The sequence below is a fragment of the Chlamydotis macqueenii genome, chromosome 9 (genome assembly GCF_036417535.1).
Source record: "Chlamydotis macqueenii isolate bChlMac1 chromosome 9, bChlMac1.mat, whole genome shotgun sequence".
In the NCBI taxonomy this organism is placed as follows: domain Eukaryota; kingdom Metazoa; phylum Chordata; class Aves; order Otidiformes; family Otididae; genus Chlamydotis; species Chlamydotis macqueenii.
The window spans coordinates 7,686,022-7,710,974 of record NC_141564.1 but is presented as its reverse complement, the minus strand read 5'-3'; the positions used below and the strand labels follow the sequence as shown (position 1 = coordinate 7,710,974).

The 24,953-nt window shown below is 42.4% G+C and overlaps 1 protein-coding gene across 1 annotated transcript in view; it reads right to left on the bottom strand.

Moving 5' to 3' along the window:
* HS6ST1 (heparan sulfate 6-O-sulfotransferase 1) overlaps positions 1–24,271 on the bottom strand; it is a 198,259-nt gene extending 173,988 nt beyond the window's left edge. Inside the window, exon 1 of the mRNA XM_086754726.1 lies at positions 23,412–24,271. Coding sequence (XP_086610852.1) covers positions 23,412–23,929 — 518 coding nt within the window. The 5' untranslated portion in view covers positions 23,930–24,271. The remainder of the gene's footprint in view (positions 1–23,411) is intronic.
* Between the last annotated feature and the right edge of the window lie 682 nt (positions 24,272–24,953).

Sequence of the window (24,953 nt, the reverse complement as noted above, 5' to 3'; positions counted from 1 at the left end):
ACAAATGGAGCTCTGCAGAACGGACCTAGAGACTAGGACCCAGCATGATGTCTCAGTGCACTTTGAGAGCAACAATTCAAGATGAGGTAGGAAGTACAGAATTCCTTCCGTTTTGCTCATCATCACTTTGTTTCGATCGATGGAGAAAGGAAGCACACAAATTTTAATAAATTGTCTGAGGCAAAGTCACTGTTTAAAAGGGAGCCACTGGCTATTTAAAGGGTTGTCATTGACATAGGCTTGGAAAATACTTGCCTCCAGACAGACAGCAGCTTCTGCCTACAAGTAGTACGAAAAACTCCCCACTAGACCATACAGAAGGTGACAACATCCACAGAAGAAGATCTAATTCTGTCTTACGGATGCAGCTTACCACTCTCAGGTGAATCTCACACCACAGCACTCATGGTTGGGACCAGCTCCTCTGTAGTCTGTTTGAGACTTTGAATTAGGCTTCCTGCTTCTATTCTCTCCAGGAGGGAACTTACAGATGTTTTAGCTCATTTCATAGTCTGCATATATTCACTCGTTTGGTTATCGAAATATTAGCCAAGGGTGATATGATAATTTTGTTCCACTGACATAAAATGAGTAGATTACATTTAAAACAAGACATGGCTGCAGGCATCAAACGCTGCTGCTTCTATTAGGAAAGCTTTTCTTCCTGCCTCCTCCTTGCTTGTTTCAAGACCTTCAGTCTTTTGCAAGCGAAGAGGGAATAACCATAACACACCAGGAAAGAAGAGGAAAGCTGCTCATTTCCCATTTAAACACAAATTTATATATGTTATATATATGCATACCATATAATGTGCCTGCTTTTCTTTTTATTACTTCAAAATAAAAATAAATGTAGTGGAATTTTCTGTGTACTTGCACTGATCATTGCATGTTATAAAATATTTTGTTAGGCAGAGCTTTGGAAAAAATCAATAGCTAGGCAAGTGTCAGCTTGTGCAGCTCCATGGTGCAGCTCCTTATTGCCTCCTAAACTAGAGGGGCAGAAGAGGATGGCTCCAGAGTTGAACTCCATGAAATTTACACTGGGACAAATAGAATTTAGTGTGATCAAGTCTCCTAGAAAAAAATTAACTCCTTTTATATGAACTCCTTTTCTTTCCTTATTTGCAGTAAGGTTACTGGCTTCAGCTAAAAAATACCCAGTTTGGGCCAGTTAAAGGTGAAACCCACTCTGTAAATACCAGTGTCTCAAGGGAGTCCAAGGAGACACAGAACCCACAGCAAATGGTTTCCAGTCCTCAAACGTGCTGAACTCTATCTCATTAAAACACTTGTGAGAGAAGTCTCTCTTCAGTTACGAACGCACCAGTGCTACTTGGACAGGCTTGCATATAACAAAAGTGATTTCCAAAATAAGTATCAAAATACAGGTATTAAAATTGTGAGAAAAAGACAGGGGTAACATTATCCTTTCTGGTGCTGCAGTTCCCATTCTGGGATGACAATGTGGTATTTGTTTGTGCCTCCTGAGAGGCCAAAGGGTTGAGCAGGAAGGGGCATTCTATCGCCTTGCACATGGTGCAGGGTTCCTTGGTGCTTGTGAGGTGCCTTAGAGGTCTGATCTCCACCGAGGACTCTGTGTACCCATACAGATGCTGCCCACAGAGCAGGACACAAAGTGTTCCTCCTTCTCCTTGAAATGGGAAAGCAAACAAACCAAAACCAAGGAAATCACAGGCCAGCTTTCTATTCTTGAGTGTTGCAAACAGTCTGAATGCTTGCAAACAACTTCCCAGTTCCTCTTTCCTTGTTCCAAAATGAAAAACATTTCAGCAAAGGAAGAAGCAGACATGCCTGCTGGAGAGTTAAGAAGGAAGAAGTGGTGATCAAGTGACTTTGTCATCATCCTGGGTTCTCATGCCCTATTATCATTTTACTTGAAGACTGTACCACTGTGCTGTTTTCCAAAAACATCAAGACTGCTCAATTTGTTTGTGATTTGGACATGGAGAAGGCCTGCTCTGCCCCTCCTTCACCTGGTTAAGGAAGAGCAGCAAGGAGTCATTCAAAGTCAGAGAAAATAAATTCATTATCAAACCTCAGAAATGGGACTGGACTACAAAAGCTAACGCTGCCCCTTCGTGCAGCATTTATTTCCTCTACAATCAAACTCTAAACTTTACTCTCAGAGTTTTCTATAATGGCTACAATCTTTTAATTTTCCTTCTAAGGAAAGGCAGGGCCAGAAAAAGAGAAGCAATACTAATCCCAGCTTCCACTTCAGTTACTTGTCTCCAATTTCCAACAGATGGTTGCTTCCTTCGCTGACTACCGTCTCTGCAGATTCCTAGTTACGTATGGGACAGCCACATGGCAGCGTGGGATACAGAGACAGAAGAGGGCACTTCCCTTCTGAATGCTTTAGATACACACCTCAGATGATGGATACTATAAAACAGGGAGGAGGAGGGGAAAAACTACCTAGACACTTAGATGATGCCACCTAAAGAACATTCCTCTCTTGCATTGTTAATTGTTGGTCTTTGGTGTGATTTTGGTCCAGGCCAGTCAATGATCTTGCAAACAAATTTACAGCATAGCTCACGAATTAGCAAGGGCCTGGGACCTCTGTCATAGACGGTTTGCATGCAGTCACTCTATTTTGAAGGCTGGCAAGAGTTGAACATTACAGACTTGGACTGTATCATGTTAATTTACTATAGTGCAAAAGAAAGATCTGGGAACTTGTAATTCACTGTTAGACACTTATCCTCAATAGCCTTACCAATTCTCCACCTTTAGAACATGACCAATTTAGGTCAGCTCTGAGAACCTTAACTCATGTCTAACGGAAAAAAAAACAGCACAGGTCTGCTCTGCAGTGACATCCCACAAGAGTCTTGTAGAATGACCCCTTCTTGAGGGTGAAGCTACAACCAGTAGCAAAAGAAACATCTGAAAGTAGGAGAGCAGCACTGATAAATGAAATTGTATAGTACGAGTAAGGAGAAGAACATCCTTCAAGAGAAGACAGGGAGCAACAACTCTTAATTCTTGATTGGCAGGTCACCTGCAGAAAAGATATCAAGGCATTTAGATACCTCAGAAGGAATTACACGTCTGATTTCTGTTTAGGCTGGTAGGTTTATTTGTAGTGTTCATATGTAAGGTTCAAATGGCACTTACTCAAACTAAATCCCAGGTCTGCATTTCTTGTTAACAGGCCAGCAACCACAGAGATAATGTTTGTAACTGAGGAGTAGCCAGGACCAGACTCAAATTTATGAGATACCTGCCAATGTAATCTGAGGTGTCTTTCATGCAGTTTGTGCCCTTGGGTTCTGAAAGGATGACTGACACCAGGAAAGAGTTCAGCAGAAGAACGTGAGTGTTATCACAGCACTGGTGACGCCTTCTGTACATTGTTTGAACTGTTCATAGATGAGAGCATGCAGAAAAGCTTCAGAACAATATGAATCATTACACGCACATCGATACAGATAAACGGGCTCACACAGCTGACACTACAATTAATGCTGGAAATGCTTAGTTTCAGTCCAGTCCAGTACACTCCACAGAACACGCAAATCCCTGTGGAAAAGGCAGTGTGCTACATGCAGAAGTTGACTGCATTGGAGTTGAAAATGTTGCTCTATTTTGTTTCCACCTCCATGCTCCCATTCAGCAAACACTGACTGTTCTCTTCAAACGTCAGCGTGCAGGGCAAGAGGCTACAATTGGCAAAACATAGATACGCTGTCACCGCTTGACGGAAGCTCGAGCGCCCTTCCAGAGTCCCTTGCCAACATAATTAAATTGTGCCATTATAGATTCTTTGGGCAAGGTTTCTAATGAAGCATTTCCTGCCTCATTTCCTGCCAAAATTCAGAAACGCAAGTCAACATTCTGCAGTAATTCATACATGCTTTGTGGCATGGCATGAAACTTTTCATTCTTTTTCTTTTTTTTTGCAACAATGCTGTTGCTTAAGTCAAGGCAAATGTTGAGCACTGGAACGACATAAACCCAACTCCAACATCTGTTCTCTGAAGAAGATAAAAGAATAAAAGCAAAAGAATAAACCATGCTCTTTTACTTCACCTCTTCAAATTCCTCAATTAAATAAAAAAGCAGGAATCTTTCTTGCTACTCACAGCACCACTATCTTTTCCTTTACTCAAAAAACCCCAATGAACAGAAAACCAAACTCCTAAAGCCTGAAGGACACCTTTGTTATTTTTTGCTGAGGACTGTTTGCGCAGGTAAATAGGTATCGGAGTTGCTGAACCTGATCATGCTAAACTTCATGCCTATACACCATAAAATAACAGGGCTAAAAAGCTTAGAAATTGGGCATCCATCTGCTTATGCACAGCAACTCTCAAAAAGAAGATCCATCAGTGACAAAAAGGTTTTTCCTCAAAGCCACTGTTCTAAACCTGCTTTTTCAGAACCTCTGTCATGTGCGTGGTGCCTGTCAAAGCTTCCCACAAACTAAACCTCCCACATCTCTCTGTTTATGGAACCAGAAAGTTGGATGTGGACTAGTCAAACCCAGGAAACAAGCTGTCTGAGACTGCACCCTACAAACTAACTGAATGACAGTACAACCTCACTGAAGCCATGCAAAATAAAGCCAGAAAAGGCCTGAAGGCAAATGGAGATTCTTGGCCAGTGAACAAAGGTACCTTCCAGTGTCCTCCTTCTGCCTTCCTTTTCCACCAGGATGCAATCGGATGCAGCACATAAACCCAAGTAGTGTTGTCACATAAGGCCAGACAAAGATTAATTGCATCAGAGCCTCTGTCTTGTTGCCAGTGAAACCAACTGCTCAGAACTACAAGTTTGCATGAGCAGCCCAACCCTTTTTTCTGTCAGAGACATGAGTCCTTTTTTGTTCACTCCAGATTAGATCAATACTACAACAGCACTCTTCAGTGTGACACCTGATCTCTCGACAGCTGGATGAGCCGCAGTCCAGCTTGGTGCTCTCCCACTGCCGCAAAGGCTCTGAGGAGAGAACTGGAAACGAAGTTCTTCAGTGTACTTCTCCTGAGACTGTGAACCACAACTGTTACCCGTGCTTGAATTTCATCAATAAATTGTTGAAACTAAACCCAGACTTTTCTCCTAAGTGGCTAAGGCTCCTATGACAACAGGTTCACTTAGTTTTGTGGCTTCTAGCCAAATAAACCAATTCCATCTTTCTCAGGTTCAGAGTTATCTGAGTGCCTGCATTTACTATTCTTTTTTTTGTGATACAGACAAATAGAGATGAAGAGGGAAGAGCAGGTGGCACCAAATGGTTAAAAGAAAAATGAAAAACTTAAAAAAAAAAAAAAAGGATGTTTGCTCCAGTGTGTGAGAAACAGAGCTAATGCACGTAGGCTCTGTACAACATTTGAACTTGACCTCCTGACACTGTGATGACACAGTTCTTACCTCTGGTAAAGATTGCTGGAGCAAACAAAACAAATACTTTTGACTCAAGAATATGGCAGAGATGTTCACTAGCCTTCCCCTCTGAGGCAGGCAACCAGCTGTAGTGCAGTACTTACTCTCAATCCAAACACAATAGGTTTTGCATCGTAATATTTGAAGGTATGTTATGTAAATTTATAGCATGCTGCTTATGCCATGAAAGTTGTGGGCATGTTTTCGCCGCACAGCAGGTGTGAAGCAGTTTACCCCCTCAATCTCCACTGAGATGGAAACACTGCACCTCACCATGGGAGAAGAGCAAGAATCAGGCAGGCTGAGCAGAGCAATGACCTGCCAGCAATCCACGCCCTCCCCTTGCACTAACTTGTTAACAGAGTCATACCCCTAACAGCTCGTACTTTACCGACACCTCCCTTCTCCCAAACTAGGGGAACTCTTATTAGATATAAACAGGAACCAAAACTACAAAACTATACAAATGTTGAGAAAGATGAACTCTGTATTTAAAGCCCTGATCCACGTTTATTTCTGGTACTAATGCAGTATCTCTTTCCATTTTCCTGCCAACTGATACCAGAAAGCTGCTCCTGTCTCCTGGGCTAGCTTACAATGCTCTGTCTTTGTAACTTCTTTAGAGTTATATAGTGCCATCACAAAGGAAAGGAAAAATAAGGGCACCCAGTACCTGCCCAAGCTACTGAAGTGACTCCTACTGTGACTACGTCCAAAGGTCTCATTTCAAAAGTCAGGTTTCTCCTACTCCCCAGTTTGTGTGCCTTTGAGGTAACTTTTCTAATGTGAGTGAGTGAAAGTCAAACATTTTTGGTTCTTGTGTCCAAGGACCACTTGGGTACAAGCTCAGATACTCCTTGTATCACAGAACTAAAGTGAGATGATTCCTGGAGGCCAGGACTGCAGCTGTGACACTGCACTAGATATGCTCCAACAGCAGTGCCATACTCTGTACCTGCGTCCCATTCTGCCACCACTGTTTAATCTACAAAGAGCAGAAGAGCACTCTGGCATGACAGAGAGGGTAGCTGATGAAATCAGAAATCATCAGAGGAAGCCTTAAGACATCACGAATGACTTGGCCATTTGCATAGTTCAGTTCCTCCATTTTATTCAATCTTACATGCTCAACAAAGACTGCAAAAGAAATAGGATCTATTTCATGCCATACAGATAGCTGCATTTGTAGAGAGGACATCTGTCACTTAAGAGCAGCATCTAAAGTACCAGCCAGATGGATATGAGCTTTTAGCACCATTAAGCATGTTCTGCATCGATCTAGTGACCTGGGGGCAAAAACCTCCAGATATCTCCTTACTTGACCTCAAGGCACTGGTCCCACCTCCATCTCTAAGGAAGGAGAGCACTTACAAGCACCATTTTCATGCTTATACTCGTCCTCCCTCTCCTGTGACACCATCAGCTGTGTGCTGAATAGAATGAAGAACGGATTTCTCAAAACTTGCCTGTAGCTTTTCCGTACAGGCTTGGAGGTGTGATTTAAAAGCATGGCTTAGTCGTATGTGAACTTTTATAGAGTTTACAGGGAGCTCAAACAATTAGGCCTTTGTTTCAACTCGCATCATCAAGCAGAGTGAAATAAAAAAAAAAAGATTATGTGACATGTAGTTTAGCTCTAGCTTTTGCCGTTAGTCATGTTTAAATTAGTTATAAATAGGAAGGGGGAAGAAAGGCCAATAACCAGAATGAATTTGTATAACCAGCTCCTATTCCAAGTTCCCTCACCACTATAAACACTTGTGTAATTATTTTCTGGAGCATGAGGCCTTTATTCTTAATGGCAGAAATCCACTAAAATTCAGAGTTCCTACTCACACCCAGTAACTGGATTTGTTTGAAGGGAGGACTGTGTGTGCTTTATCCTGTGGGAAGTTGTTAACGCCCAGTCATTTCCTCCTCGTATTTTCTCCTCACTGACCCCAGAGAGACCACTTCACATGAAAGTTTTTATTTTCGAGACAGAGATACTACAGCAGTACGCATTATATAGTACATCCCGAAGTATTCAAGAACTTAACAGCAGACACCTGTGGAATTCACTAGCTCTGGGTCTGATCTACACAAGTTCTTCTGTACAGATTACAAAATTATTTTCAGAGTAATTCAAGATGTCATGGTTCATACAGATATAGCATCCTGCTTGAGTTTAATCCATCTATTTTAACTTGGTTTGGTTTAAACTTTCACAAACATCCCAACACAAACGTACTCCCACAAAATGAAGTAGTAAAGAGCCGTATAAATTCCTCAGTATGTAAGTAATTCTATTGACTTCCGTAAGAGAAAGCTGTTCGCAGATCCTTTCTGCACTAGGCAAGAGTCTCTAAATCTTGCTTATCCACAATAGTATAGCTGACAAATATAACTGTTCTTTTTGTTCTCACGAGCAGTTATTTCCAGATTTGGGATTGGCCAGGCTTCAATCCAGAAAACAGACTTTTCATTACAATCCCCAAATAACTTCAGAAGTCAGGAAATATCCTAGTTAGGAAAGGGGTGGATTCATCCTGCCTGAAGTATTTGGCAGACCAAGCATCCTACATCTCCCAAATGCTGAAAGAATCCATCCTTCAATTTCTGCAAGATTTCCAGCTGGGTGTTACACTGACAATCAGTGCTTTATCATTGCCAACTGCTATCCACACAGTACACAGGAGAAAATACTGATCATCCAGCAAGTTTTAGAAATTGCAGTTGCATCTTTCCCGTTGTGATTTATATTGTCATTATAGCTCAACTACACTTCAAGTGTCAAGTCCTCCCCCTCCAACACTAGCTAGAGCACAAGGAAGGAAATGCTCTCTTCAGGAAGGCCTTTTGAGAGAAAGCCTCAAGGGGAAGTTATTTCCAAATGGAAGCAGTCATGCAGTGGAGAGCCTGCAGGAAGATTTACTTCTGCATTTGTTTCAGGATATTTAGAAAACTGATTTAGACGATCTTTACTAATATCATCTTATCGAGTGACAGGAAGCGTTCTCACAGTTACCTTGTTACACAGTCCAACCTAAGCTCACTGCTTCGGCAGACCCTCAGACAGGAAAGATCATACAGTACAACTCTCCTCGTGGTGAGGTATAACCTACTAGTTCTAAAAAGAACATGTAATAACCCAGCTCAGCACGGCACAGGGATTAACAGTTATACTGTAGAGGAATTTGAAGAAAGAGTATGTATACATATACATCCCATGTATATGTTCTTCAAGAACAACAGCCCTTATGTACCTTTGCTAGCTAACGGCTTTGTCATCTGTGATTTCAAGACTGGGAAACTAATGGGATACAAACATTTCTCCATTTTTGTGCAGGTAACCTATTTCAAAAGAGCTTCAAGGGATACATGCAACAGATAATACAACAAAAAATAACTACCGTTAAAACATTCAGGTCAGATGGCAAGTAGCACTTTCTCTGGATATGAAAAGCAGGCAAAGTTCTCTGTCGCCTTTTATAGGTGACGCCTGGGCTACTCACAAATACAAACCAACATCCAGGTACAGCATGAATCTCCCTTTTTTATTCAGCAAAAGAGTTTGCTGCTGGTGCTGCTTCCTTCACGTGCTGCTGTCCTGAGCCAGTCACAAAGGAGAAGCTGTCTTAACAGCTTTGGTGATAGAGGGTGGGGAACGATGCGTGGTTCCCCCTGCACTTGAGAGCTCAACTGTCTGGGAGGAATATAAAAGCCGTGCTGAACAGTTATAGAAAACCCAGCACCCGCCCCACACGCATGTATCACCTTACAGTTTAGCAACATAAAAGCTGGCCGTGCAAATAGTGTGCATAACCCAGTCTCAGTACTGCCAAATAAACACGAAAACTTGCCTGAGCAGGCCGGGGCAGACAGTCGGGTTGAGAACAGTTTCTGCGAGCTTCCCTGAAATACCCAATAATACGGGCAACAATCCAGCTTTTGTAATACACAACTTCCACACCCCTGGCTGGGCCTTTCGCTGGGATGGAAATGAGATGGACAATTTCCTACTGCTTTCCACTTGGTGAAATCCTGTTATAGTAAACAAAACTGTTTCCATCAACCAATTTCAAAGGCTCAGGCAAAACAAGTGAATTTCTCCTGCTGACAGCTACTGGTAGAAGCACCGTGGAAACATTTCAGCCAACTACGGGAATATTTCTTCCCAGGAACTGCTGTCACAGGCAGGTTAACACCTACATGAAGAACCGCTGGCATAAGCATAATCCACAGAAATCTACAGTTACGTTTCTGAGAAAATGAACTTCTAGGAAGACCTGACAGATACCAGCACCTGACCCACCGGCCCAGGAAAGTGACACGGCAACCGCCAGGCAGCAAGGATATGTGGTTATTCTCCCTCATGCAACACCGTGTTTGGCCACACAGATCCACTCATTTACCACGCTGCTAGCTTATCACACAGGAACCTGTTCCCTGAACTGAGAAAACCGAAAGGACTGTGCAAAAGCTCTGTATCACAGCCACTGCAAGTTAATCCATTTCAAAGCACTAATTCTGATTTTTGAGACCTCCCTTGAGCTTTCACTAGGCTTTCAGGGAAAGACACCTTTCTCTAATGCATCATTACATCACAGAAGCAGCATGTCACACCATGGAAAACCTTCTGGAAAACCTTCAGACTAGCTGAAGGCAAATCCATGACCTTTTCAGCTGTCTCAAGGCAGCTAACATACTGAGGAAAAAGTTAAAACATTACACAGAACTTGCCAAACTTTTCTTCCAAGAAGTTGTCTAAATCATATTATAAAAATATATTCTTAGCAGTTGCCAGTTGAAGATCTAAATATGTTTTCGAAGCCAGGGACAAATGTCTTGAAAATTTACTAAGCTAGTTGTCTCACATACTATATTTTTTTCACACTAGACTTTTCAAGTATTTTTCTTGCATGTCTTAGTCCAATATTACTCCTTAAACAATTAAACAGTTTCAGCATCAAATCCTAGAGAACTTCCAAGGTAAAAAGAAATTGTTGGAAAGAAAGGCAAGAAATTCAAACTACATCTTCACCAAGATTAAAGACTTTATGGTCATTTAACAAAAAGCTTTGTTGCTAACTAACAAACCACCTAATACCTGAAGATCCTTGTCAACACAAGGTATGTGTGGTTTCTTCTTTTTCCCCTCAGCTAAGGACCGATTATCTCATTTCTCCTTCTGTTCTCAATCTCAGATGCTGATTTTGTGACCAGAAGTTAAGTACAACTTCTCCTGCTGTTGAACAACTTTCTGATAAGCTGTTTTTGGTGGGAGTCACATCAGCTTGCATGACGTATGACTAAATTCAAGTTCACAGTAATAGAATTGTTTCAGTCCCTTCCTGACATACCCAAGTCACAAGTAAGAGATCACTTCTGTTATTAGAAACAGTCAACGACAGGGTTATTTTTTCAAATCAAAACTCATGTACCGTTCGGTAATTTCTGTTTTATCATTTCAATATTTGAAGCTGGCATTTTCTAAAAAAAAAGAAAATGATGCTTTCATATAAAGTGCTAGCATACTTTGCCTGCTTGGAGCCTAATTTCTGAACACTTGGGGTTCAAAATTGGTAACTGGCTATTAAAGTGTAAGTGCTGAAAGTAGTAATTGGCTAATTTTGAATTTCTCCAATACATGTGTTTGCTACGTATGACTGGCTGCATAAACAGGTGTCAGCTTCACTCAATTTAGCTAAAGTCATGAAAACAACCCTTCCTGAGTAGTGTTAAGAGGCTCAGCCTAAGACGGTAATACCTCACTCAAAAGATTTGAGTGTATTGACTCTATTAAATTTGAAAAGATTAACAGTTGTTTCTGATGTTGGCATAGTTACGTTTTGTAAGCCTAAAATTACCTGACCTATTAAGAAGGGGGCTCTTTGAGAATCAGAACAAAAAGTAAATCCAAATAAAAATCTCAAGATACAACCAGCATTTGAAAACAGATACATGGATTTTCTTTCCATATTCTGGGAAACGTTGGGTTCAGAGTGACATCCTCCCCATCACAAGCAGTCTGTGAATTAGAATCATAGAAGGGTTTGGGTTGGAAGGGACCTTTAAAGGCCATCCAGTCCAACTCCCCTGCAAGAAGCAGGGACATCTCCAATCAGATCAGGTTGCTCAGAGCCCCGTCCAACCTGGCCTTGAATGTTTCCAGGGATGGGGCATCCACCACCTCTCTGGGCAACCTCTGCCAGTGCTCCACCACCCTCATCGTAAAATTTTCTTCCTTATGTCTAACCTGAATCTACCTCCCTCTATTTTAAAACCATTACCCCTCATCCTGTCACAACAGGCCCTGCTAAAGAGTTTCTCCCCATCTTTCCTATCAGTCCCCTTTAGGTACTGGGAGGCCGCTATAAGGTCTCCCCAGACCCTCCTCTTCTCCAGGCTGAACAGCCCCAACTCTCTCAGCCTGTCCTCACAGGAGAGGTGCTCCAGCCCTCTCACCATCTTCATGGCTTCCTCTGGACTTGCTCCAACAAGTCTACGTCCTTCTTATGCTGGGGGCTCTAGAGCTGGACACAGTACTCCAGGTGAGGTCTCATAACAGTGAGATATCTATTATTATTTCTATATATTAAATATAGACAACATGGGACAGTTTTTTAGTAACTTCCTGCCATGTCAAGGCTCAAGGTTGCTAGTCTACTCAGCTTCGGAAACTCTTAAATGTATGCAAATGGACTACATTCATATCATGACTAAGAAAGGTGGAGGAAGGTGATCATACAGATTTATGGGGAGAAACCTTGGTTAAAAAAAAAAAAGCCAAAAAATGAAGCACAGCTTTAAGTAAATTATTTCACTCTCTTCTGACTTACCCTAATTTAACAAAGCATGTGACATGTTGCAAGAGAATAAAGCATACAAAACAAAAAGTAATACATCCTATTAAACACATTTTCCCATTCTAAGAAAATATAGCTGATTTCACTTCTTTATTAAGTGATTACTACAGAAGCACCCAAAAAGCAATCAGATGGTTTGCAGCACATTGTAGGACTTTCTGGGCATAGAGGACTGCTTTGGCCATGGCTTGCACACCACACATGATGAAGAGTCAAGTCATTAGCATCTACGCAGAGATGACACAGCCTTCAAGTAAACTATATGACAAAAAACAATCCTAACATTTCAAGTCCTGCTACAGCATCAAACATTTCTGAGGATGTCTAATCAAAATACCAACACTAACCTTTTCCATTGATAACAGCATTCATTGTGTGTATAAGCTCATAGGTCTATGAGCTCTCAGTCATGAACAACAACCAAGAAACTTTGCATTTCAACGCAGGAAACTTCTTCCTTGACAAGCAGACAGGGTATATTAGATACTGTGATTGAATTTGCCTGACAATTCAAGATGTGATGCAGACTACTGGCTGATTCAGAATACAAGTCCTACTTCCAGTAACTTATGAGAGTGAGAAGGGTTAGGCAGCAAGAGATCTCTAAAGTGAAAGAGAAAGATTTAATTTATCAAGTTCAGGGAGATAGTATTGAAGTAATCAAGGCACAAGAAGATGCCAGGCTGGAGGAAAATGTTTGTTCAGGGGATGTAAAATAAAGGTTGTGCAGATATTATGAAGAAATAACACACTGCTCTGACAAAGCCTGTTTGCAAAGTACAAGAGAAAGAGCAGGATTAAATGGTGTGCCCAAATAACAGCTTGAATAAAGAAGGGCAATATTGAGGCATTAGTGTTTAGCATAATTTTATATTTCAAAATCAAAGCTACTGGTAGCAACAGCAGGAATGCTCATGCACACAACACAATATGGTTGTTAAAAACACAGGACCTCACTACAACAATGGTGAAATTAATGGTGAAGTCTTTGGCCAGGTCTAAGGCTCTATTGAAGTCAGGCTATGTACATAACAGAAAGGAGCTGCCATTTTAAAACATTATGGAAATCTGGTCAAATAAATCAAAGGAAGGGTTCGGGGGAAAAAAAGGCTCAGGACGATTTACTTTGGATGTATTGCAAATAATAACACCAACCACAACAGTATAACCAGTGATGGAAACTCCACTCAGATGCTTGGAACAAGAAGTTCCAGTTTTGTCCTCCTAGAAAAGATGCTACGGCATTTCCTCATCTGAAATGGCTCCTGTGCATGCGTAGTGGCTTTGCTGTACACTGTACAATGGATGAAGTATTTCTCTTAATGGGGTTTTCATCAAAACAACCCCTACTGTACTTGCTTCAGTAGACAGGATAAATCCTTTCAATCTTCCTCCTTGCAGAACTACACAAGTCACATCTGTCTTTTCTCTTTCAAAAGACCTAAAAAAGGTACAAGCAGCAAGAAAGAGAAGAGAAAGGGGCAAAGAACAGAAGAAGGTAATCCTGTCTTTTATGATTTAAGGTATGTTAACAGAAGGGATGGTTACCTGATTATGATTATACTCTGCGATTCTTGTGCTCCCTGTTCCTTCCCCATCTCCACTAGGAAAGCAAAACCTTTCAGGAAACTGGTGAGTCAGCACGCTGCTGCTGTTTGTCTTAGCTATGAGGCATCGATTTTTTTTCCCCAAAGCTTTGATACAGGGTCACAGGTATCCTGACTAAAATCTTTACTGAGAGCAAGGGGGTCAGGGCAGCAAGAGCTGTTAGTTTAAACAAAAAAGTCAATTCTATTTTTACAGTATTTGTTTGGACATTTTAATTTTCTGAGAGACCTGAGAGGAAAAAATACAAAAAATACTTTTTTCTTTAAGTTGTTTAAGATAAAAAAGGAAAGAACAATGCATGCTCTTCACAAAATCTTCTTTCAAAAGTCAATGAATATTTCCCTGTAATCAAGTATCCTATATATGTATATGTCTAATTAACACAAGAACTAAGGCTAAAATGTAGACTAACTCCAATACGTGGAAGGAGTTTTTAGAAGTCAGCACTTGTATTTCTTTAGCACTTGTCCAGAAATCAGGCCCCTTTCAACGCATCCAAAATTAGACAATGAGAAGTCAGTGGGCATTTTGAAAGTCTAAGCAATGCTATTTGGCCAGAAAATCTTAAATCATCTTGTTAGTAATTCAAGATTAACGTTACCCAAAAAGGAAATTTGGTATATTTTAAAAATAAAAACGCGAAGGTGGCTCAGGAAGCTCCCCCCTCGCACAGAAGAGCTCCATAATAGGAATGATAATATTTCAATCTGCAGTGAGGTGTAATCAAAGAATCTCTGCTTAATAGGCTGGAGATTAGTAATGAAGCAAAATACAGAGTCAGAGCATGAAAAGTTAATTACAAATCACTGTTTTCTTGTTTAAATTGGCAGGAAATTGTGAAATATTTCCTCTATAAAAACATAGGTGAGCTGTTATGTAGAAGTTACCATTAACGAGGTGGAAGGAAGGGAAGTGCAGAGCAAAGTAGTAATAATATGCTAAGAAACCAGTTCCTTCTGAAAGAGGCAAAGTCGCTATGCAGGAAAGGTCTGTATATTAACCTATAAGTCTGAGATTTATAGTCAAAGCCAACTTCAAGACAGACCACTTAAGAGTTGTTTTAGGTTGTGAACCAGGTGCTATTTACCATATGTCTTTTAAGAGGCTTTGAGACATACAGGTGAAAGAGCTATATAATTAGTACTGCTAAGAAAGTCAGGTTACAGTTAGAGGTGGACAACAAGAGTTTCTTAATCCTTTCTGGATCCACCACCAGAACAGAGATGCCCCAGAATATTTCATATCCTTAGCTCTACTCAGCAGTTTGTAGGGATGCAGTGGCATTCAGTATAGTATATCATATATCATATTTCTGAGGCTAAGCATTGATGTATGTGATTTAATACAAGCAGAAACAACTAAATCCTATTAAGTATTTGTTTGACAACCTCTCTCTGCATTGACCCTTCCTGAAAACACTTTTTCCAATCATGAGTTATCTCAGACTCCAACAGCCATGCATTGGTAAACAGTTCCCACTTTGGCAGTAACACACAAGACTATCTGAAGCATCCTCTTCAGACCTGAAACTTGACATGCTACAGTACAGAGGTGTTTAAGGTTCTGTCTGTCTTTACGGCAATAATCTCCAAATGACTCTTCAGAGAGATTTTCAGACAGGATATTCAGCAGAGTACTGCATTACAGAAATAGAAGAGTGAACAAAAATACATTTGAAAGTGATTAGAGAAACTGTGTTGCCTTGAATCTATGCTAGCGGTTACTTTTTCCCTCCTCAATTCTTACTTCAATTCCTTCAGAAAAAGTAGAGATTTTTTTTGTTTTGTTTTTAAGGTCAAGCACCATTTTGGAAACAAGAGAATTTGTAATGGACAACTTCAGCTCTATGTTCCTCCTGTGCCTCATATACTCTTTAAACACACTATCACTAACATCTTTGTTTAGGAAGACATTTGCTTCTGATGTTTAAGTATCATTCCCTTCCACCCCCACCAAGCAAGACTCCATCAAAAAATCTTTACTTGGCAGCTATCACAATTGTGATTATTAGGCATAAAGACCATGCTTCATCTTTGCTTGACAAAGCACAATTTCAGTCAATAATGGAAAATTTCTCTCTGCTCTGATACTTTCTGGAAATACAAGCATAAACAAAGATAAGCTTTGTGGAGTTAGGCTATGCCACTTTGGCTTTCTAAAGCAAGCACAAGCCCAAGTGTTCACTGACAAAATATTACCTATTTAAAGCATTACTACCACAAATTTGGTAAAGTTGCTGTTAAATAACTGGAAGTTTAAAATAAAGACTCAAAGTAGTAATCTGGGTTCTATGACTGACTGAAGGCAATTGTCCATGCTGCTTTGCCACTTTTTGAGATGTACAAAAGCCATAATCTAAAAAGCTAGCAGGATGTACAATAGGGAGGCTCAAAACATGTGAGATACATTTGATAAGCCAGATATTCCTAATGGAATTTAAAATTAGGTGTGTTCGGTCTGTACAGTCACTCTGCTTCCAGGTCAAAGTAACTAGAATACCACAGTCAAAACCACAACCCCTTTGACTGATCTCTATCATGATTCTTCGGTGGCTCTGCTTGTCACTGTTGTGACTAACATTTGGGTTAGGAACATGTTGGCAAGGAGTCATCTAGGACTCTGGTGAGAGCAGGAAGCGTGGGCATTGCATACAAATATGACTCAGATAAGGCACAGCATCAATTCCACCTCTGAAATGAACTCACAAGGTTTTCTTAAATAACTCTGAGCCTGCACATCCGGAATTACTTTTTAGAAAACAGATTCCAGTTTACACTCCTCCAGTTTCTACAAAAGGCAGCCAAAAGCTTCTGCTGACTGCCGAACAAACCCATTAAGTCTAACCCTGCAAATCAATGAAAGAAGAAGCCACAAGACGAGGCTAATCTCTTCCTCCTTGCTAGAAGAAACAGATGGCCCAGAGGGAAGGCAGTATTGTAATAATCTCCAAGTTATAATCTCCTCTAGCAGTGCTTTCTTAAGAAGTAATATGACCTCTTCCAGTTTACATCCTAATATCCAACTGAAGACCTTCACCAGTCTCCTGTAGGGAAGAGGCCTTAGTACCCATACCCAGGCATGTCCACCCAGTCACCGCAGGTAAGGCTGCAGCTGTTCTAACAGGTGCCATCAAATTCACACACTTGCAGATCACACATTATTTTTCATCTAAAGCCTCTACAGCACTAATGAACTCCTTTTTTCTTAAATCACAGATTTCTTTCTAGATGTGACAAAGTTCACAAGGTGGCATTGCTCAAGATCACATTAGTTTGGAAGAGATATATGCACACTAAAATTCACAGAACAGTTAGGGTTGGAAGGGACCTTTAAAGACCATCTAGTCCAACTCCCCTGCAAGGAGCAGGGACATCTCCAATCAGATCAGGTTGCTCAGAGCCCCGTTCAACCTGGCCTTGAATCTTTCCAGGGATGGGGCATCCACCACTTCTCTGGGCAACCTGTTCCAGTACTCCATCACCCTCATTGTAAAAGAAAAAAAAATTCCCTTATTTCCAGTCTGAATCTACCTCCCTCTATTTTAAAACCATTATCCCTTGTTCTTCCACAACAGGCCCTGCTAAATATTCTCTCCCCATCTTTCCTATCAGCCCCCTTTAGGTACCAGAATACTACTCAATGAGTGATAGAGAACAGGCTCTGTATTTGGCATTTCAAAGTGACAAAACAGGACCATCCAACAAAGTATTGAAAACAGGGCACAGAATTGCTTTAGCCAAGATGTTTCACAGAAAATGTCAGAAACTGCAATCTCTAAGCAATTAACCTCAAAAAATTTGCATGCAGTAGTGTGGTGGGATGTATCAGCTGTGCATTTACAGTGGACCATTCCTTAAAGACTGTCCTTACACTGGGAGTATGTATCAAAGCATCTAGTTCAGTTATTAATAAAACTCAAGCCAGCTCTTTTAAAGGAATTATTTCTAAATTGTTAGATATATTTTTTTAAAAAGGTGATTATCAAATATTTTACTCAGAGTAGCATACATTTTTATTTGTAGAGTGGGAACGGATAAGGGCAAAAAGGCAAGATCTGAGGTCTGGGTAAAGAGTGTTTGCAAACTTGTAAGCAGAAAAACAAAATTACTATGTTATGATGCAACTTTTGTTTAAAGATTAATGAAGAACAGCCTAATGCATAGTTCTGCAAAATCAGGCTAGTATAAGTATACTCTCAGGCAGGGGCAAGCCTAAGGACATATCCTTATGCTTTGCCAATAAAAAAAACAAACAAACAAAAAACACAAAAAAAAACCCCTAAGAGTAATTAAGCCTGGTATAGTAGCCAAAAGTCTTAAGCTCAGATAAATAGAGTACCTCAAACTTAAGGCAGCTATTTGAAGAGATTCAACTTTCAGCTACTTTTAGTTCTGATGCCAAATGTAAAGATTTTTCACTACGAAACTCTCCAGCCCTTCAGAATTATCTGGCTCTGAAAGACCAATCTGGCTTTATGAGTGAGCACAACCAGGTGCAAAAGGTTTCACATCAGACTAGCAGGCTTTAAAATACACCAAATGCTAAGGATTTGAGGCAAGAATCAGGCTACTGGAAAGGGCTTTATATTGATATTTCTCCATTAGTCTTTAAGAGAAACTAGTCTGAGTCGAACTGATGAGTGGAAAAAATGCCGTTTGCTCTCTGCAGACAGGTATTTCAGAACCCCCAGCACAGAGTTTCACAAAGAATTAGAAGCCTAAGCTTTTAAAAAGTGCTAATATTATAAAAATGATTTGGTAAAGCCTTTCATTCTCAAACAGTTGGTCTCTTGACAATGTGTCTCTGCAGCTCCTAAGCACACATATAATAAAAAACCTCATCAAGAACAGATCCCTGCAAAGGGACAGATACGTGGTTGCAAGCTGTGAAAGTTCACACTTCAGAAAAATCAAACTAACAAACTGCTGAGCCCTGTTAATTGTTTCTTAAAAAAAAACCCAACAAAACACCACACAGCCCAAAACATAAGCTCTAAATAGCTTATCAGAGAGATTCCAAAACTTGGACTGATATGTTTAACAGCAGGTTTTACTAACCTGCCATAGATTTCTTACATAAAAGTATGTGGACTACAATTGTTTTATTTCTAAAGCATATGAAACTTAGAGAAATAATATTGAAATTGGAAGTGTGCACATGCTTTTAAAATCACAAAGAAATACTTTTGCCAATTTATTTGTCCATAGATGAACTCAGAAACCAAACTTCTATGGCAGACTAGCACAGAAACACATCCACAAAGCCAAGCTAAGCTAGTGTCTTGAAGTGGCTCAATTAAAAAAAAAAAAATTAAAAAATTAAAAAATCTACCCGGTGCTTGAAACAGTCTAACAGAAGGCAGAGCATGCATGTGAGCTGGGGAAACACAGAGCCAAGCAATGCCCTTCCAAAACTCTACCAAGTACACAGGTTCTCCACAGCAACAGGCAGCTGGCACAAAACGTATTTTTAAAGGAGCTGTATGCCTTCAAATCCTCTCCACGTGAACAATGTGTCTTCAGGAAAATGCCCAACTTAGATGCTCTTGTTTTCATGAGACAGAAGAAACCAGGAGGACAGCAACAAAGCCTGGGCGGCTTGGGTTTGTAGTTGTTGGGTTTTTTTTTTTTAGAAGAGGTAGGGAGGAAGCACGTAGAATTCCTTCAGTGTCATTTATTTGTTTTATTGTTCCTACGGCACATTACATTAGAGTCAAGCTCATGCATGAAGTGTCCTACAAGGACAATCTCAGAACACCTACCGCTGCTCTTGTGTCAGGAGCATGGCTGAAGGATGCTGAAGGGCCCTGAATCACATGTCCTCCAGGGGCTAACAAGAGAAGCCTTCCAACACCTCTAAGGGCTTTCATTCAGTCCTTTAATGGAGCAGATGGACTAGTTACTAGACGATCACTTCAGAGATTTTTTTTTTTTAATTCTGGAAGTCAAATTAAAGAACTGAGCTGACCGAAAAGTTTGGCTTTTTTTCAGAATCAACGGAAGAGATTAGATGTCCTGTAGTTTTAGGTGAGACAAATTTAAGGGAGCAGTTCACAGAAACTGCTTAGCCTCTGCTTTCTGAAGTATCATCATGATGACTCAAAGCACACATCCTAGTATTATCTGCTGCTTTTTTTTTTTTTTTAAAGTCTTTTCCAGCAGTTACTTACACCTAACAGTACCAGGAAAGAATAGGCCTCCATTCCCAAAATATTGGAATTTGCCCTCTACTAAAGCCATGAAGAGAACTGCAGCTAAGTGACTTAACTGATAATCATAGCCAGCTTCCGAGTTCCTCGGAGTCTCAAGTTCTACAGCCCCCAAACAAATCAATCTTTTCCTTTCTTTTTTTTTTTTCTTTTTTTTTTTTTTTCTTACTAGCTGTGTATAAAACATAACATTTGTTTCAAGAAGTGCTTGCCCAGAAGTCTTTTGAATACAAAACAGAGAAAGTCACTAGGGGAGGGTGGCAGAGGGACGGGAACCAGTAGAGTTCCTTGTGGTTGTTTTTTTTTTTTTTTTTGTTTAAGGAGTGCTGACCCATCAGAGCTAAAACACCCATCTCTAACTGCTTACTGTATCAATGTAAAAGAAAGGAACAACAACAAAATAATCTCAGTCTTTGGCAATCTAGGACTCCTAATCATTAAGTCTAACACAGAACAGAGAACAATAAAAAGAGCAATTGCACTGTAAATTTATGTACCATGCACAGGTTATGGAATGTAGTGCAACAGGGCACCGTGCAGTGATAAAACTGCATTCCTTACAAAGCTAACAGCTTTAAGCTCATGATTTGTACATGTGGGCAATACTGAATGACCTTCATGCTTTCCAGCCTTCACTAGAAGGTAAATTTATTTGTAATCAGAAGTCAGCTGTTTTGTTTTGGGGGATAAACTTATAGTTGGAAGAACAAAGGTTTAAACTTTGCATTAAGCAGCAAAAGCAGAGGCCAGTACATCAGGTTTAAAAGCTGAAGACTGTACTCCCACACCCAGAACGGATAATATTAGAATCTGACTGAACCCTGCTGGAATAGTTGTTTAGTCCTCCTTTTTTTTTTTTTTTTTTTCTTTTGAAAGAGAGATATGTATTTTCATAGTTCAGTTCCATTATAAAACAGTAGCCTCTCTAGCATGTACCTTATGCAAAAACATTCTATTTCAACATAAGAGATACAACGTTCACAATGGAGAAATAAAGTTCTATTGCTCTTAGTGTAATGGACTTCATACAAGACTGTCCTTTTTCTAACACAGAAAATCCACTGAATATTCTAAACAAGCATTGCCTGTCTCTTATTCCCAATTTTCTCACACGACATAAATAATAGTTCAGTGAAGGTGGCTACTAAACCAGACTGCAGTACAACAGAGCAGTATCCTAGGACAGTATTATTAAAATAACCAGCAGCTGTTCATTGCACCAAAACCATCCTCAGGATACAACGAACAGTAAATTCTGGTTTTTGTTTAACAGACCAAGGCGATAAACCTCAGACTATCTAAAACTTCCAAAACACAGTTCTGACACTAAGTTCTAATTTCGATTTAAGGGAAGTAAAGAGACCACATTAAGCAGAACTATATCTGGATCTGCAGAGACATGAGGGAATGGGACAGGATTCATTATTTTTCCTGCACATCCAAAATCAAGACAGTTAAGAAGCATATAAAAGCAGATACTTCCTGATGTTCCAAAACAAACGGCAAAGAAAATCTTATTTACAAGCATTTGAGATGAGGCAATTGGCTTCTGGTTCTCAACTTCCTCTGAGTTGCACTAAGGAATTTAATTGCTACTTCTGAACCTGAAGTGTCCTGCTCTCAGCTACCTATACAAAAAACTAACTGCTAAGTAAGACGAGATGGCTAAATACTGAACACATAACAGATTTCAGTACAAAATTGCTAATGGAAGCATACAAGACTGAGAAAATTCACAAAACCACACAGGTCTTTATATAAGGTTAATGGTTTGCTAGCCAAGTGCCAAGGTTCACAAAACAAAACGGGTCATTTTTTGTTTCTTTTTAAGATCAGATTTGAACTATGTGCATTTTTCCTTACAACACTTCACTAAAACCTCAACAGCAACCAGATGGGCTGAGGATATTTTACTTACAGGTGTTTTCAAGCACCTTATTAATAAAACAAGAGACCACAGGAAAGCCTGAATACCCAGCGCTTTAGATACATACTTCAGTTTGCTGCTCCTGGGTCAGGCAGTGTGACAGCAATTTGAGCACAGTACTTGGATGACTAACACTGAAACGGGTTGAAAACAGCAGCAATCATGACAGAGGCAATAAAGAACTCCAGCAATCACACACAGCTCGAATGAAAGAAAAATAATTAAAAATCGTTTTTAAATAATGTGGAGAAAAAAATGCTATTATGCTAAAATACACTTTCTTAAAGGCCACTTTTCACTAAAGGGATTATGTATGGTATTAACGTTATGCCTATAAATAAAGCATATGGCATAAGCAAATGTTAGCCTAAGATCTTGGACGTCTTTAAGAATGAAACTTTAAAGGTAAACAGATTACAAAGTGTCATAATAAAAACACTGAAGTGTCAAGGAAGGTGTGCGTGGCATTAGAAAAAACAGTCACCAATTAAAAAAAAACCTGTCTCCTGAAACAAAAGACACAAAGGTATACTGAGCTAAAAGAACATAATCTTTGGAGATCTTAATATAAGCCACTGTCTTCACAAGAGTACTTCAAACAGAAAATTCCTCTGAAGCTTATCATTTACAAAGAGACCAAGGTAGAGAAATAATGGGATAAGAGGGCAGAAATACATTGCGTGTTCAATGGGGATGCACTGAGGAGTGTTTTAGGACAGCTCTCCCTCTCGCCTGGTGCACAGATGAGGGAGACACAAGGAATATCACAAGGTAGCTCCTTTCTCCAAAATATTTCACCTGAGGTCTCCCATAAAAAATAAGCAGCAAGGAATACATGAAAAAGTGCTCAAAGGATGTTTTCTGCAATGTGCAAAAAAACTCTCAGGCAGACACGGAGGTGAGCATGAGGAGCTGTGTGTCTCCCCTCAGCTGCACTGGAGCACAATTTCAGCTGGAGAAAAAGGGGTGCACAGGCTAGGGCAAAGCTGATGACAAAGGCAAGCTTGAGACTAGGGTATGGTGTAATGCGTGCTGAAAGGTGGCAAGTGAGATCTGAGATAAAGACTAAACGTGTAGAAAAGAGAAAAGGTGGCACAAACGTAATCTTGGTCAGGGGTGCAAGGAAGCTGCTGGAGCAGAAGACCGTGGGCTGAAGGTGCAGCGTGCTGGGTACGCGGGAGGGAGCGAGCAGGGTGTTCGCCTGGGAATGCACAGGGAAGGTGCAGGGCACAGCCCGGAGGGCGGGAGGGGAGGACAGGTGAACCAGCGGAGGAAAGGTTCGGGGCAGGTTGGGGCACAGCACGTTAGCAGCACGCTGCAACGCACGGGGAGGACTGGGGCCAGCGCCAGCGGGCGGAGGGGTGCGCGGCCCGCGGGAAAGAGGCGGAGGGCGGCGGGCCGGTACCTGGGCGTCTTGGCGGCGGCGCTCTCCCGGCGGTCCAGCACTCCGGGCACGCAGTTGGTGAGCTCGGTCCAGTCGGCGTGCAGCCCGCAGCTCCAGCCCGTGGAGAAGCGGGAGAAGAGCCAGGTCTCCCGGCGGTTGGGACGGTAGCAGGTGCACTTCTTCTGCCCGGGCCGGCAGTCGCAGGGCACCTCCAGCCGCACGTTTTGCACCAGGTGGCGGCCGAAGGTGGTGCCGCCGGTCTTCTGGATGTGCAGGAAGACGATCACGTCCTCGCCCTTCATGTCGAAGGCGAGCTCCCGCTCCAGCTCCCGCACGGGGAAGTAGTACTTCTTCACGTAGTGAGGGTCCGGCGTGGGGAAGAGGTCCAGCTCCTCCGAGTAGGAGCGGCCACTGGGGGAACCCAGGCTCAGCCCCGGCCCCACGTACTGGTACAGGATGAGCATGAAGCACACCGAGACGGCCACGATCAGCAAGAACTTGCTGGTCCTCTCAACCATGGTCCTTCCCGCACGCTTCATGTGTCACCATCTCCCGGGGCTGTCAGCGCTGGGCAGACGGCGGCGGTGCCGGGGGGCGGGCGGCGGAGCCCGGCGCCTGTGCCAGCCGCCTCCCCCCGCGTCTCCCCCGGAGCGGAGCCTCCCCGGGGGCGGTGGGCCCGCTCCCCCGCTCCCCGCCTCGGCTTCCCCCGCCCGCGGGCAGCGCCGGGAGCGGGGCAAGGGCAGCCCGCAGCCAGCCGCCTCGGAGGGGCCTCGGCAGAGCGGCGAACTTGGGAGAGAAGGGCAGGAGGGGGGCGGAGAGGGACCGAAATGCGAAACCAGCCCCCTCCCGCCCTTCCCCCCCCCGCCCCGCTTCAGGAAGCCAACCCCATCCCGCCGCTGCCTCCGCCGCGGCACTCCGCCGTGCCCCAGCCCCCGCGGCACCGGTGCGGCAAGTGCCCGCCCCCGCCGCCGGCTGCACAGGGGCTCGGCTCGGCCGGGAGCGAGCGCTTCCTGCCCGCGCCGCCCCGCGCCCGGCATGCACAGCGCCGCCGCCCGCGCCGCCCCGCGCCCGCCCGCGGGCACACACCGAGCGGCGGCGGCAGCGGCGCGGCGGTCCCGCAGCGCGGTCGGAACTCGGGGTGCCTGCTCCGCCCGGAGCCTCTGCCGGCCTCGGATCCCCGGCCCGGCCCGGAGCTGCGGGCGCCGGCCGGGAATGCCCCGCTCGCCGGCCGCAAAAATCCCTCGCACTGCAGAGTCGGGTGGGCTGCGAGGCGGCTGCGACTCCAGTCGCTGGCAGGGGCAGCCCTTATAGGCCACCCTAAAATAAGCCCCAAACAGCGAGCCCCGGCGCTCCTTGGGGGCTGGATTTATACTCCCTGTTCGAAACAACACTTATTAGCAACAAGAACATTTGCATGGAAATAGGAGTGGGTTTTTCCACATGTATCTGCTCCCACTGCTGCCGCCACACGGGACACGACGAGCCTTTACTTGCAACGTCGCAACTGGATGCAACAAGAAAATACTCGGGTCACACAGAGGAGGATGTGAGCAGCCTGTGCAC